Source organism: Mobula birostris, chromosome 10 (assembly GCF_030028105.1).
Source record: "Mobula birostris isolate sMobBir1 chromosome 10, sMobBir1.hap1, whole genome shotgun sequence".
Classification (NCBI taxonomy): Eukaryota; Metazoa; Chordata; class Chondrichthyes; order Myliobatiformes; family Myliobatidae; genus Mobula; species Mobula birostris.
In genome coordinates, this window is record NC_092379.1 from 8274372 (window position 1) to 8290770 (window position 16399).

Below are 16399 nucleotides of genomic sequence, written 5' to 3' on the forward strand. Positions count from 1 at the left end.
TATAAACTCAGCCAACTCCATCGTGGGCACCGGCCTCCCCAGTATCCAGGACATCTTCAAGGAGCAAAACCTCAAAAAGGCAGCATCATCATTAAGGAACCCCATCGCCTAGGACATTCCCTCTTCCCATTACTACCATCAGAAAAAGGATGTACAGGAGCCTGAAGGCACACACTCAACGTTTCAGGAACAGCTTTTTCCCCTCTGCCATCTGATTTCTGAATGGACATTAAACCCATGAACACTATCTCAATACTTTTTTAATTTCAGTTTTTTTTTGTACTACTTGTTTTAACCATTTAATGGTTATGTTTCTTTGTTATATTTATTTATCATGTATTTCATTGTACTGCTGCCGTAAAGTTAACAAATTTCACAACATATGTTGGTGATATTAAACCTGATTCTGATTCTTGCCTTGAAGCAATGTCCTCTAGTATTTGATAAAAAAGACTCTGTCTCTGTACGCTATCTTTGTCTCTCATAATTCATTGAATTTCTAGGACCTATAAGCTTCTGTCTCTCCCATGTAAACCATCCAAGTTTGCCCAAACACTCCTTATAGTTAATACTCTCTATTTCAGGCAGCGTTCTGGCGAACCCCTTCTGCCCCCTCTATACAGCCTCCAAACTCACGCCAGAATGGGACAACCAGAAATGCATGCTATATTTCAAGTATAGCTGAACCAAAATGATATATACCTTTTATAGGACCATGAGACCACAAGATGTAGGAGCAAAATTAGGCTATTTGACCCAGCGAGTGGGCTCTGCCATTTCATCATGGCTGATCCATTTTTCCTCTCTGCTTTCTTCCCATATCCCTTCATGTCCTGACTAATAATGGATCTATCAACCTTTGCCTTAAGTATACCAAATGACTTGGCCTCCACAGTCACCTGTAGCAACGAATCCCACAGATTCAGCAGTCTCTAGCTTCGGGGTTCCAATGTTTTTCTGTCATTCTTTCTCTGGGGTTTTTTCTTCTGTTTTGTGGATGTCTGCAAAGAATAAGAATTTCAGGTTGTATACTGTATACATTCTCTGATATTAAATGGAACCATTTAAACATTGAAAGAGGGATGGAACACTACAGCACTAAATCAGGCCACTCAGCCCCTCTAGTCTGTCAAATTATTATTCTGCCTAGTCCCATCAATTTTCACCAAGACCGCAGCTCCTCCCGTTCATGTACTTATCTAAATTTCTCTTAAACGTTGAAATCAAACTCAGATCCACCACTTCTACTGGCAGCGCGTTCCACACTCGCACCACCGTTATTTATGTTTTGTTTTCTTCTCTCCGTCGTTTTTAAGTAGTGGAATCATCTTTGTCACAGGGGAGATAGGTATCAGTCAGTATATGGAGAGGAAGTCCTTTGTTCTTTGAAATAGTGCTCATGTGATCTTTGCAGACAAAGGCTTACTTAACATGTAAACAAAACTTCAACTCACAACCTGCCTGCAACTGCTCCCCATGTTGAGCTGAAAGCACCAATCAGCAATAATTTGGAAATCCCGCAAGGCATAGGGCAGCACGGTAGCATAGTGGTCAGCACAACGGTTTACAGTACAGGTGATCCGGGTTCAATTCCCGCCACTGTCTGTAAGGAGTATGTTCTCCCCGTAACCACGTAGGTTTCCTCTGGGTGCTCAGGTTTCCTCCCACAATCCGAAGACGTACCGGTTGGTAGGGCAGTTGATCATTGTAAATTGTTCCGTTCAGGGGGTTGCTGGGCAGCGCCGCTCCTAGGCTCGAGAAGGCCAACTCTGCATCTCCATCAAATGATAAAAATCAGCATAGGAGCAGAACTGGGCCACTTGCCCCATTATGCCTGCTCCACTATCCAATCATGGCTGATTTATTATCCCTGGCAACCCCATTCTATTGCCTTTCCCTGTAACCTTTAGCACCCTCATTAATAATAATTCAATTGAATATTGAAAGTTCTGGATAAAGTGGATGAGGGAAGCATGTTTCCTGTAGTGGGTGAGTCTAGGACCAGAGGGCACAGCCTCAGAATTAAGGGACATTCATTTAGACAGAGATGAGGAGGAAATTCTTTATCCAGATGGTGATGAATCTGTGGAATTCATTGCCACAGGTGGCTGTTTAGGCCAAGTCATTTAAGAAAGAGGTTGATAGGCTTTTGATTAATCAGGGTGTCAAAGGCAGGAGTATGGGGTTGAGAGGAATGATAAATCAGCCATGATGGATTGGTGGAGCAGAATTGATAGGCCGAATGGCCTAATTCTGCTCCTATGTCTTATGGTCTTTCCAAAATAACTCATGATTGGTGCTTTCAGTTTAGCATGGGGAGCAGATGTTGGAAAGTAAACTTGAGAAAGTCTGCAGATGCTGGAAATCCAGAGCAACGCACACAAAATGCTGGAGGAACTCAGCAGGTCAGGCAGCGTCTATGGAAATGGACAAACAATTAACATTTCCTCAGGTAGGGGGAAGATGCAAGGAGGATAGCTAGAGAGTGATAGGTGAAATCAGGTGGGTGGGAAATGTCAAGGGCTAGAGTTGAAGGAATCTGATGCAGAGGGGAATGGATGACAGGAGAAAGGGAAAGAGGAGGAGACCCAGGGGGAGGAGAGAAGCAGTTGAGAAAAGGTAAAAGGCCAGACTGGTGAATAAGAAAAGAGGGGAGGGGAAGGGAATTTTTTTTTGCTTAAGGTAGTAATCTTGGGATTACTGCCTGTGCTACACGGCAGTGAGGATAGGAAGAGAATGAGGTGGTAGATAAATGCATGGCTGAAGAATTGGAACAGGGGGCAGGGATTCAGATTTCTGGATAACTGGGACCACCCCTGGGGCGGGTGGGACATGTACAAAAGAGACGGGTTGTACTTGAATCCGAGGGGGACCAATATTCTTGCAGGCAGGTTTACTAGAGCTGTTGGGAGTGGTTCAAACTAATATGGCAGGGGAACGGGAACCTGTGTGACAGAGCTGAGGGATGAGCCAGCAGGTTTACAAGCAGAAGATGGGTGTAACATGAATGTAAGGAAGGACAAGCCAATGACTGGGTACAAATGCAGACAGAGCAAAGATTTGAATTGTACCACAGAGGCAAAGCTTAAAAGGGTGAAGAATGCAGGACTGAAGGTGATGTATTTAAATATGCATAGCATTTGAAATGAGGTGGGCAAACTCAGGGTGTAATTAGAGATTGGCTGGTATGACATTGTGGGCATCACAGAGTTGTGGCTGAAAGAAGGCCATGGCTGAGAGCTTAACATTAAAGGATACGGTTTGTCTCAAAAGGACAGGCAGGAAGACATAGACAGTGGTGTGGCTCGGTTGGTAAGAGATAGAATTACATCTTTAGAAAGAGGTGACATAGGGTCAGAGAATGTTGAATCTTTGTGGGTAGAGTTAAGAAATTGCAAGGGTGAAAAAATCATTATGGGGATCATATATAGGCCTCCAAATAGAAGCCAAGATGTGGGGTTGAGGTTGCAAGGGGAGCTGGAAAAAGCATGTAATAAGGGTAATGACACAATTGTAATGGGGGACTTCAATATGCAGGGGGATTAGGAAAATCAGGTTGTTGTCAGATTGGAAGAGAGGGAACTTGTTGAATGGCTTATAGATGGCTTTTTAGAGCAGCTTGTTCTTGAGCCTACTCAGGGATTGGGTGTTGTGTAATAACAGCGATCTTATTAAGGAACTTAATGTAAAGGAACCCTGAGGAAGTAGTGATCATAATATGACAAAATTCATACTGTAATTTGAAAAGAAGAAGCATAACTCACATATATCAGTATCGCAAAGGAATAAAGAGAATTACAGAGGCATGAGAGAGGAACTTGCCCAGGTAGATTGGAGGACGATACTGGCAGGGATGACAACAGAGCAGAGATAGCTGAACCTTCTGGGAATAGTTTCCAAGGCACAGGATGGATATGTCCCACAGGAGAAGAAGTTCTCAGTTGGCAGGGGTAGGCAACTATGGATGATAAGGGAAGTTAAGGACTGCATAAAACCAAAAGGCATATAATAGCAAAGGTGTGCGGGAAGCTGGATGATTGTGCAGCTTTTAAAATCCATCAAAAGATAGCTAAAAAAGCTGTAAGAAGGGAAAAGATGAAATATGAGGGCAAACTAGCCAATAATATAAATTAAAATAGGATACCAAAAGTTTTTCAGCTATATAAATAGTAAAACTGAGATGAGAGTTGATATTGGACCACTGGAAAATGATGCTGGTGAGGTAGTAATGGGGGACAAAAAAATGGCAGGTGAACTTAATGGGTACTTTGCATCTTCCTTCATTGTGGAAGACACTCACAATGTGCCAGAGACCTGTGAGTGTCAGGGAGCAAGAGTGAGTGCCATTGCAAAGGAAAAAGTGCAAGGTAAACTCAAAGGGCTTAAGGTGGATAAGTCACCTGGACCAGATTGACTGCATCCCAGAGTCCTGAGAGAGGTCATGAAGAGATAACGGATGCATTGGTCATGATCTTTCAACAATCACTTGATTCTGGCATTGTCCCAGAGGAATGGAAGATTGCAAATGTCTTTCCACTCTTTAAGAAGAAAGGCAAAAGAAAGGAAATTATAGGCCAGTTTGCCTAAAAGTGGTTGGGAAAGTGTTGGAGTCTATTATTAAGGATGAGGTTTCAGGGTACTTGGAGACTATTGATAAAGTAAATCAAAGTCAGCATGGGTTTTGTAAAGGGAAATCTTGTCTAACAAATTTGTTAGAGTTCTTCAAGGAAGTAGCAAGCAAGGTGGACAAAGGAGAGGCAGTCGATGTCATTTACTTGGATTTACAGAAGGCATTTGATAAGGTGCCACATATGAGGCTGCTTAACAAGATAAAATCTTATGGCATTACAGGCGTGGATAGAGGAATGGCTGACAGGCAGGAGGCAGTGATTGGGGATAAAAGCAGCCTTTTCTGGTTGGCTGCCAGTGACTAGTTGTGTTCCTCAGGGGTCAGTATTGGGACCACTGCTTTTCACATTGATTTGGATAATGGAATTGATGGCTTTGTGGCAAAGTTTGTGGATGATGCAAAGATTAGTAGAATGTTGGGTGGTGCTGAAGGTGTGATTGCAGCACGACTTAGACAAATTGGAAGAATGGGCAAAAAAGTGGAAGAATACAAAGTTTGGGAAATATATGATAATGCATTTTGGTAAAAGGAACAATAGTGCAGACTGTTATCTAAATGGGGAGAAGGTTCAAACATCAGAGGTGCAGAGGGACTTAGGGGTCCTCATGCAAGACCCCCAGAAGGCTAGTTTACAGGTTGAGTCTGTGGCAAAGAATGCAATGTTGACTTTTATTTCAAAAGGAATAGAATATAAAAGCAGGGAGATAATGCTGAGCCTTGATAAAACAGTAGTCAGGCTGTACTTGGAGTATTATCAACAGTTTTGAGCCCCACATCTCAGAAAGGATATGTTGTCATTGGAGAGAATCCGGAGGAGGTTCATGAGGAGGATTCCAGGTATGAATGAGTTAACATATGTGGAGCATTTGGCAGCTTTGGGCCTGTACTCACTGGAACTTAGAAGAATGCGGGGGGCGGGGGGGGATCTCATTGAAACCTCTGCCATCAGATATCTGAGTGGATATTGAACCCATGAACGTTACCTCATGACTAATTTTTTAATTTCTGTTTTTGCACTACTTATTTTAAATATTTAATATATGCCCAGTGCATTTCATGGGTTCTTTTTTCTAGCTTATCGTGCGTTGCTTTGAACTGCTGCTGCAAACTTAACAAATTTAGCGACACAGGCCGGTGATGTTAAAGCTGATTCAGATTCTGACTAACTCTTCTCTTTCTCTCTAATTGCACCATCTAGATCCGAGGGTTTGCCAATGCCGTCAAACACGACAACAATGACCTGAAGGAGCTCGTGGCTTTCCGCCTCTACTCCCTCAACTCCATCTTGGATCCCTGGCTGTTCATCCTTTTCCGGAAGTCCATGTTCCGGTTGGTTCAGCAGCTACTTTGTTGCTGTTTCTCCTCCTCCATCGCCAACAACAACCTCCAAGACCCGTTAAAGCGACAGAGCATTTCCCTGTGCTGACTCATGGCGGAGGAAGGGAGGGACGGTCTGGGACAGGAGACGATCGGATGGGCCAGATGAGCGGAGGAGAGCTGCTACCGTGGGCGCCCACTTTGGGATACTACCAGAATTGTCACCGCCCAGAAGATGGAGAGCAGTGGGCTCACAGCACGGGGAGAGACTCCCACTCAAGTCAGCCCAGACTGGCTTCAATTGCTTTTAGCACACTTGATGCCTTGGCAGGAGCAAAAGTTGACACACAAAAAAATAAGCATCCCACTATCTGTTGTTCCCAGTCCCTCAGCTTCACAAGTTAGCCATGCAGCCAGATTGATCAGTGAAATCCCAGGCTTGGCTGAGTGATAAGGGGCAAAACCATAATGTTGACAGGATTGCGGGTGGGACCACTCGATGCTCTCGCACACAGCTGCACAATATTACAACGCTCGAACCCTTCGTTACTGCTCATGGTCTTAAAAAAAAACAGAGTACTTGGTGTTTTAAAGCATTAGCTTCAAACAGCATGCTGTACAAAAAGATTAATGAATATTTATAACAGTTGTGCATCTTCTTAGCGAAACTTTTAAGTTTGTACATAGTACTTATGTCAGGGTAGCAGAGCTCCTCCCTATGGTTGTAAAGGAGTACTGCAGCACACTGCTTGATTAAGAGGCTGTGTCTGATACGCATATAGCCTATAAGTGATTGTGGCCATTTTTCGTTGTTACTTGTGTCGTGTACGGTGCTCTGTGAAAGTCTTTGCCGCACATATATAGCGAGGGTGCCGAAGACTTTTGCACGGTCCTGCGTTTGTCAACGTGGAGCGGAGAGTGAGTTTTGTAACTCTGGAGGGGATGAAGAATGTTGGGAATGGTGAGAGTGGACCATCGCGGGAGAGGTGTGGGACAGATGCCGGAGAAGGACGCCAGGGGCGGGGAGCAGGTGGCGCGGGTGCAGGCACACCCAGCCCTGAGACACCAGCCAGGCAAGGTCATTTGTTTCCAAACAATTGGTTTATTGATCATTACAGAATGCCTCCCTGGTGCTTCCTGCTCCGTCTCCTCTTCCCAAACGTGATTCCCCTCTCCCTGCCCCCTTCCCACTCTCAGTCCACAATAGAGACCCAGATCAGAATCAGGTTTATCATCACTCACATCTGTCGTGAAATTTGTTTTTTTTTTGTGACAGCAGTACAGTGCAATACATAAAATTACTACAGTTCTGTGCAGAAGTCTTTTGGCACCCTAGCCATATATATATATGCCTCAAGACTTGTGCAGGATACTGAAGTTGGTTTATGGGTATCTCTCTGCTTCCAGAAGTGACTGTGCAATTTTGTAAGGTCTATAAATGACAATGCTTTATGCAGCCCATGTTGAGTGTGACTGCATGGTGTGTGTGTATGTGCATGTCGCAGACGGTTAAAGTGTGCGCAAGCTCACTATAAAAGTGTTTGTTCTATCTGTGTGTGCATGTGTATCGGATCTATATGTGACTGTTTTGCATTTTGCCTGTAAGTGATTGTATTGTACATTGTCAATGAATAATTGGAACACGTGTTCTCTGTAAGTAATTATGTTGTGTTTCTGCAGAGGATTAAAATAATATTGCCAGGAAATGCACGTGTGTTTACTACTAAGATGTCAACACTTCAAATCCTTTCTCTTGAACTAGTATCAGTGTAAAATTAAGACTTAATTTCAACCAATTATAATTAAGTCTTTGACTGCTTTCTGCCCTTGTGTTATTGAGGAAATGTGTTATGCCGAAAAGGAAATAACAGGAACATATAAACAGGAAGATGATTATGATGTTTGCTGTCATCTAGAAATTACATCCACAGATGTAACCATTGCAAACCGCCAAGTCAACAAGGTCGGGTGTCCTCGTAAACATCTGGAGCCTGGAGCAACCGGTGCAGACCGCAGCCTCCAGCACACTTCAGCGCAGAGCCGACCTGGGGCCAGCACAGAGGAGTAGTGGTTACCACCGCACTTCACAGTGCAAGCCACCAGGTTTCCATCCCTGCAACACACATCAAAGTTGCTGGTGAACGCAGCAGGCCAGGCAGCATCTCTAGGAAGAGGTACTGTCGACGTTTCGGGCCGAAACCCTGTACCTCTTCCTAGAGATGCTGCCTGGCCTGCTGTGTTCACCAGCAACCTTGATGTGTGTTGCTTGAATTTCCAGCATCTGCAGAATTCCTGTTGTTTAGGTTTCAATTCCTGCCGTTTTCTGTAAGGAATTTCCACATTCTCCCCGTGACTGTGTGGGTTTCCTCCAGGTAGCTATGGTTTCCTCCCACAGTCCAAAGACATGCTGGTTGGTAGATTAACTGGTCATTGTAAATTGTCTCATGACTAGGCTACGATTAAATTGGGGGTTGCTGGGCGACGCGCTCGAATGGCTGGAAGGGCCTATTCCATGCTGTATGTCAATAAAAAGAAGGAACTGACAGATTCTGCCCACCTTCTGTTGTACTGGGAGTGATCTGTACATATTCCGTTCTACGTGGTGTGTCCCAGTTCAATTCCTGATAAAGGGTCGCAGCCCAAAACATCAATCTACTCTTTTCCATAGATGCTGCCTGATCTGCTGGGCTCCTCCAGAACTTCATGTGTGTGTGTGTGTGTGTGTGTGTGTTATTCTGGATTTCCAGCATCTGCAGAATCTTGTATGGTTACTAATGCCACTCATTGATCTTTTTAACCTGAAAGAAAGATGGCATATCTTTTTAAAAGATCACAATGCAGCTATCCGATTCCCAACATTCGAGGTAGATTTATTATCAAAGTATGTATAGAGTATACAACCTTGAGATTTGTCTCCATGCAGGCAGCCACAAAACAAAAAAAAACGCAAAAGAACTGATTAAAATGAAGACCATCAATGTGCCGAGAGAGGAAAGAAAACAAATTGTGCAAACAAGAAAAGTAAGCAAGTAGCATTCAGAACAAAAGTAAGACCATAGACACAATGCCTGAAGTAGACCACAGCCTCAGCCTCAGTTCAGTGGTGAGCCAAGTAAACATCACAAAGCCCTCTGACATGGAGCCCACGGAAGCCGAAGCAGGCCGCAGCCTCAGACTCAGATCAGCACAGAGCCGAGTAAATGCCGCAGAGAGCAGCGAGCAGAACCGGCCCAACCTCGCCTCTTGTCCCGACACATTGCCTTTCCAATCCGTCTCGTCCAGCGTTTAAATCATCCAAACACTCTGCGGAATGATGTCGCCAAGAATCTGAAGCAAGTATTCCAAAGCCCTCAACCACAAACACTTTATCGTAGAATTACCGTAATAAAATGTCCTAAGGAGAATTAACAGATAAATCTTGGAATGAGAATATCAGAATCAGAATAACGTTTAGTATCACTGGCATATGTCATGAAATTTGCTAACTTTATAGAAGCATAGCAAGATAGAAAACCTACAGAACAATACAGGCCCTTCAACCCACAAAGTTGTGCCGAACATGTCCCTACCTTAGAAATTACTAGGGTTACCCATAGCCCTCTATTTTTCTAAGCTCCATGTACCTAAAAGTCTCTTAAAACACCCTATCCTATCCACCTCCACCATCGTTGCCAGCAGCCCATTCCACTGTGTAAAAAACTTACCCCTGAGGTCTCCTCTGTTCCTACTCCCAAGCACCTTAAACCTGTGCCCTCTTGTGGCAGCCATTTCAGCCCTGGGAAAAAGCCTCTGATTATCCACATGATCAATGCCTCTCATCGTCTTGTACACCTCTATCAGGTCACCTCTCATCCTCCATTGCTCCAAGGAGAAAAGGCCGAGTTCACTCAACCTGCTTCATAAGACATGCTCCCCAATCCAGGCAACATCCTTGTAAATCTCCTCTGCACCCTTTCTATGGTTCCCACATCCTTTCTGTAGTGAGGCGACCAGAACTGACAGCAGTACAATGCAATACATAATAACAGAAAAAAAGAATCGCAGTAAATATATACATATAATTAAAGGCATCCGTTAGTCTTGCGGGGCCATGGATCTGCGCCTGGAAAGTCTTTACTCTCCAGGGCGCAGGCCTGGGCAAGGTTGTATGGAAGACCAGCAGTTGCCCATGCTGCAAGTCTCCCCTCTCCATGACATCAGTGTTGTCCAAGGGAGGGGCATTAGGACCCGTACAGCTTGGCATCAGTGTCATCACAGAGCAATGTGTGATTAAGTGCCTTGCTCAAGGACACAACACGTTCCCTCGGCTGGGGCTCGAACTCACGACCTTCAGATCACTAGTCGAACACCTTAACCATTTGGCCACATGCCCACATATATATATATATATATATATATATATACATATATAGACATAAAATAGTTAAATTAATTAAGTAGTGCAAAACCAGAATAAAAAGTAGTGTTCATGGGTTCAATGTCTATTCAGAAATCTGATGCCAGAGGGGAAGAAACTGCTTCTGAATCATTGAGTGTGTGTCTTCAAGTTTCTGTACCTCCTTCCTGATGGTAGCAGTGAGAACAAGTTATGTCCTGGGTGAGGGCTGTCCTCAACGATGGACACTGCCTTTTTGAGGGACTGCTCCTTGAAGATGTCCTGGATGCTACAGAGGCATCTCCATAGTATTCATGTCATGCCATGACCAAGAACAAGTTTTTGAGGAGGAGTGAGGGGTAAAAAGATTAGGATGTTCAGAGAAAGAATACCGAAGCCTAAAGCCCTGGCAGTTGAAGCCACCAAAGATGAAGCTAAGGAAACTGTGGGCGACGAGTGACAATAGTTTAAGAAACCTATTCATAGTAGAGAGGTGTGAGGATAGAGTAGGAGCCAGAAGCAAGAATGGGGAAAGAGGGTTTTTCCGTACATGTCCCAACAGAGGTGAATGAACTGTGTGGTTTAATGAGTTTTGAATGACGTTAAAATAATTTACCTGCTGGGAATTCACCCTGTGGTAACTTCAGTTGACCAGCTCTTGGTCAATGTATTTCTGAAGATTGTATTCTGTGATAGCTGGCAACATGACTTCTGCTCTCAAACCTTGTTTTTGTTTGTGGTTTGGCCGGCAGTTGTCGGCGTGGACAGTGAGGGAAATGAAAGCCAGCTTGCAAGCTGGGAAGGAAAGCCCTGTGTGGGTATAAACTGCAGGCGTGGATCCCCTAAGCCGCTAGCTTGTGTTTCCCAGAAGAAATTTGCAACTCCTTTCTCACTGCGGTGTCTGGTGATTCGGTGGTTGGCCCATGAAGGGCTCGTTTCGAGAAGCTGGCCTTTCTTTCGGTGCACCTATTGCACAGAAATAGACCCTGTGTAGGCCATTCTGCCCTGCAGGCCTGCTACCCCATTCAGCCTGATGCTGGCTGATTACCCCCTTCCAGACCTTAACTGTGATGTCTATTCACATGCTTTAATCCCACGAGCATGAAGAAAACTATAGAACATAGAACATAACTGCACAGTATAGGCCCTTCAGCCCATTAAGTTGGGCCTATGCTGATCCATTTAACCCTTCCCTCCTACATAGTCCTCTACTTCCTTATCATCTACATGCCTATCTAAGAGACTCTTAAATATCCCTAATGTATCTGCCTCTACCACCAACTTTGGAAGCATGTTCCATGCATCCAAAAAACTTACCTCTGATATCCCAATATACTTTCATCCAATCACCTTTAAAGTAAAGCCCCCTCGTATTGGCGACTTCTGTCCTGGGAAAAACGTCTCCAGCTGTCCACTATCATACCTGCTTTCAAAGTTCAAAGAAAATTTTATTACCAAAGTACATGTATGTCACCATATACAACCCTTTTCTTGTGGGCATACTCAACAAATATACAGAATAGAAGTGATAAGAGAACGCATAAAAGACAGCCCAACTAGACCATTCAACCGGAGTGCAGAAGACAACGGACTGTGCAAATGCAAATACAGATGAATAGCAAATAGGTTTTGAGAACATGAGGTGAAGAGTCCTTGAAAGTGAGTTCATGCCAATGTTGGGGCAAGTGAAGTTGAGTGAAGTTATCCCCTTTTGTTCGAGAGCCTGATGGTTGAGGCGTTGCAGCTGTGCTGTGGGTACTGGGGCTCCGGTGCCCCCTACCTGATGGCAGCAGCGAGAAGAGAGCATGTCCTGGGTGGTGGGGGTCCCGAATGATAGGTGCTGCTTTCTAGGAGCGGTGTTTCTTGTAGCTGTGCTCTCTAGTGGGGAGGGTTCTACTCCTGATGAACCAAATCCACTGTTCTTTGTAGGATTTTCCATCCAAGGGCATTGGTATTTTCAGACCAGGCTGTGATGCAGCCAGTCAATATACTCCCCACTACACAGCTATAGTGGGCACGTGGCCAGGTGGTTAAGGCATTGGACTAGCGACCTGAAGGTCGTGAGTTCGAGCCCCAGCCGAGGGAACGTGTTGTGTCCTTGAGCAAGGCACTTAACCACACATTGCTCTGTGACGACACCGGTGCCAAGCTGTATGGGTCCTAGTGCCCTTCCCTTGGACAACATCAGTGTCGTGGAGAGGGGAGACTTGCAGCATGGGCAACTGCCGGTCTTCCATACAACCTTGCCCAGGCCTGCGCCCTGGAGAGTGAAGACTTTCCAGGCGCAGATCCGTGGTCTCGCAAGACTAACGGACACCTTTAATTAATTTACACAGCTACAGAATTCGCTCATTATCGAGGTCCATCACTTGTTCCAAGTACCCATCACTCTCTATGTAACAGAAAAACTTGCTTCCTTTAAATTCTCCACCTCTTACCTTAAACCTTAAACCAGGGGTTTCCCAAACTGGGGTCCATAGACCTCTTGCTTAATGGTATTGGTGCATGGCAAAAAAAAAGGTTGGGAACCCCTGCTTTAAAGCTATGTCGTCTAATACATTTCATGCACCTTGGGAAAAGACTCTGACTATCCACTCTATCTATGTCTCTTATTCTATCGTCGCCCTTCAGCATCTGAAACTTGGGATAAAGCAATCCAAGCTTGCCAAAGATGAAAGAGGAACATTATCTTTATCTGTCACGTCTACATTGGGCCAAATTGGAGAGGTCAGGTACAGGGCGAAATGAGGTGGTGTGGTCCAGGCAGCAGACCATATCGAAGCCACTTAACCCAATGTTTGGATGAAGATTTAAGCACTGTGCTGAACTGGAAAAGTCAGGGGACCAAAGTGAGGGACGGACCAATTCAGCTCGCTGCTCCACGACGTTTAATCGGCTCTGCACTGAACTATGGGCCTCGGACTCTTGTTGTGGACTTCAGTTCAGAAAGCTCAAACGAACAGGAGAAAATCTGCAGATGCTGGCAGTCCGAGCAACACACACAAAATGCCGGAGGAACTCAGCAGGCCAGGCAGCGTCTGTGGAAGAGGAATACAGCCGACGTTTTGGGCTGAGACCCTTCAGCAGGACAAGGGTCTCGGCCCGAAACGTCAACAGTACTCTTTTCCATGGATGCTGCCTGGCCTGCTGAGTTCCTCCAGCATTTTGTGTGTGTTAGTTCAAAAAGCTACTTGATTGCTGTTAGTGTTTCCATGATTTGATTTTTATTCTCCCTCCGCACGTTGGGTGTTTGACAGCCTTTATTTTAGTAGATTTTTATTGAGGTTCCAGAGGTTCAAAGGTATAATTTAACGTCAGAGAAATGTATACAATATACATCCTGAAATGCTTTTTCTTTGCAGCCACCCACGAAAACAGAGGAGTGCCCCAAAGCATGAACGACAGTAAAATGTTAGAACCCGAAAGTCACCCCCAGCTCCTCCGTCCCCCGCGTTAGCCGCAGTGAGCAACGATTCCCCCCTCCCCCACCGGCAAAAAAACAGCATTGGCACCGCCACTGGGCACTCGAGCGTGAGCAAAGCAATAGCAAAGACACAGACTTGCAGTTACCCCGAAGACTTCGCGTTTCACCCGGTATTCGACATGCCGCAGGCCCTCTCTCTCCCTAATGAGGGAGAAAGAGGTGTCTCCGTTTTCCCAACGAACGGGGAGACATAACAAACAGCTGGCTGGTTTATTTTGTTAAAAGTCTACTATGTCGCTTTTTTCGAGCTCTGTGCCTGAAGATGGAAAAGATCCCGGGTCTCCAGGCACACAGCCGAAGATATTCCGTGTCCCCTGATGACACGTGGGTCTCCTATCATGACACCAACCCTCGATCCTCCCCGTCTCCAGAGCCCCGAGACCCTAGGCTTCTGAATCCGACCCAGACTCTTAGGCCGAGCCTTTGGTGTGCCGAACAACGGCCAGTTATGGAATGCTGACAGTGGGTCCCATTCCAGCAAAAAACCGTAGTCAGCGTGTAACTCCAGGTCAGGGTCTTCAAACGAACCCTGAAAGGGAAAAATAGAGATATTAAAGATGGAAATAGAGCTGTTTTCGCAGATGGCGCCATTATCCCCCCCAGGCTCCACCTTCTATCTTTGTTTCGCGGCTGCCCGTCAGGAGATGACTCTCAAGATTGTATAACGTGTGCATACTTTCATTATAAATATACTTTTTTAACTTTTTATTCGAACATGGGAACACACAGTGAAATGCATTGTTTGCGTCAACAGTCGGAGGATGTGCGGGAGGCAGCCGGCAAGTGTCACCGTGTTTCCGGCACCAGCATAGCCTGTCCACAACCTGTACGCCTTTGGAATGCGCAAAGAAACCAGTGCATCTAGCGGAAACCTACATGGTCACAGGGAGAACATACAAACTCCTTACAGGCAGCACTAGAAATTGGACCCAAACATTGTGCCAACTGCTATGCTATTGTGCAGCCATCAGGAAAACTCCTTACAGTGAATACACTCCAGTGCAGGCAGATAGAGTTAGCTCGCCTTTCTGAAAAACTCCAAGTCACTTTTAAAACTCAATCCAAATCTTGCCCTTTCTTTTCCACTATGCTGGGGTCCGCAGCGCAAGGGGCTGTTCACTGGCACCTCCTTCATTTTGATACACTGCTCAGGACTGCGCTCATGAGAAAGATGACGTGCCAATTCATTTTCAAGTTCATGTTTGGTCATCATTCAAACATGCCCAGGAATACAGCCAAATGAAACGGTGTTCCTGTCATTCCAAGGTGCAAAGCACAGTACCAGAACAGAATCAGGTTTACTATCACCAGCGTGTGTCGTGAAATTTGTCAACTGAGCAGCAGCAGTTCAATGCAATACATAATTAAAAAAATAAATAGATCAGATACAGTATACGTATATTGAACAGTCTAAAATCATGCAAAAAAACAGAATAATATATATTAAACAACAGGAATTCTGCAGATGCTGGAAATTCAAGCAACACACATCAAAGTTGCTGGTGAACGCAGCAGGCCAGGCAGCATCTCTAGGAAGAGGTGCAGTCGACGTTTCAGGCCGAGACCCTTCGTCAGGACTGTCTTCCTTCAGTTAGTTCTGACGAAGGGTCACGGCCTGAAACGTCGACTGCACCTCTTCCTAGAGATGCTGCCTGGCCTGCTGCGTTCACCAGCAACTTTGATGTGTGTTAATATATATTAAAAATGTGAGGTAGTTTTCAAGGGTTCAATGTCCATTTAGGAATTGGATGGCAATACATAATATAGAAGGAGAAAAAATAAAATAATAATAAATAAATAAATTACAGTAGATGTATATTGAATAGATTAAAAATAGTGCAAAAAGACAGAAATAATACATATTTAAAAAATGAGATAGTGTTCATGGGTTCAATGTCCATTTAGGAATCAGATGGCAGAGGGGAAGAAGCTGTTCCTGAATCGCTGAGTGTGTGACTTCAGGCTTCTGTACCTCCTCCCTGATGGTAACAGTGAGAAAAGGGCATGCCCTGGGTGCTGGAGGTCCTTAGTAATGGACGCTGCCTTTCTGAGACACCGCTCCCTGAATATGTCCTGGGTACTTTGTAGGCTAGAACCCAAGATGGAGCCATTTAAATTCACAGCCCTCTACAGCTTCTTTTGGTCCTGTGCAGTATCCCCACCATACCAGACAGTGATGCAGCCTATCAGAATGCTCTTCACGGTACATCTATAGAGGTTTTTGAGTGTATTTGTTTGCATGCCAAATCTTTTCAATCTCCTAATGAAGTATAGTCACTGTCTTGCCTTCTTTATAACTACATTAATATGTTGGGACCAGGTTAGGTCCTTAGAGATCTTCACACCCAGGAACTCAACAGCCACACACTTCACATACAGCATATATAAATATGATGGCTAGAAAACACACCGTACAGTTACAAAAATAATCGCTTTAAGTAATGTAGTCCAAGTCCCTGGGTGTCTTGGCCTGCAGATTGATGCTTGTCTTTTGGGAGCAAACACTGGAGGGGAGAACCAACAAGAGGGGCCAGTCCCCAACCCAGTATGGAATCCAGCGCTACACAGCCAGTCTGGCGTCTCCTTCGCCGGC

General features: G+C 44.9%; 1 protein-coding gene across 4 annotated transcripts in view; it reads left to right on the forward strand.

Annotated features, from left to right (window-relative positions):
* Positions 1-16399, forward strand: part of ptgir (prostaglandin I2 receptor) — a 152232-nt gene that overhangs the window by 102142 nt on the left and 33691 nt on the right. The window contains exon 2 of one of the 4 annotated variants that reach the window (XM_072269868.1): positions 5829-7653. The exons of the other annotated variants lie outside the window; for them this stretch is intronic. Coding sequence (XP_072125969.1) covers positions 5829-6056 — 228 coding nt within the window. The 3' untranslated portion in view covers positions 6057-7653. Of the gene's footprint in view, positions 1-5828; positions 7654-16399 lie in introns of those variants that run through there. 4 annotated transcript variants of the gene reach the window in all.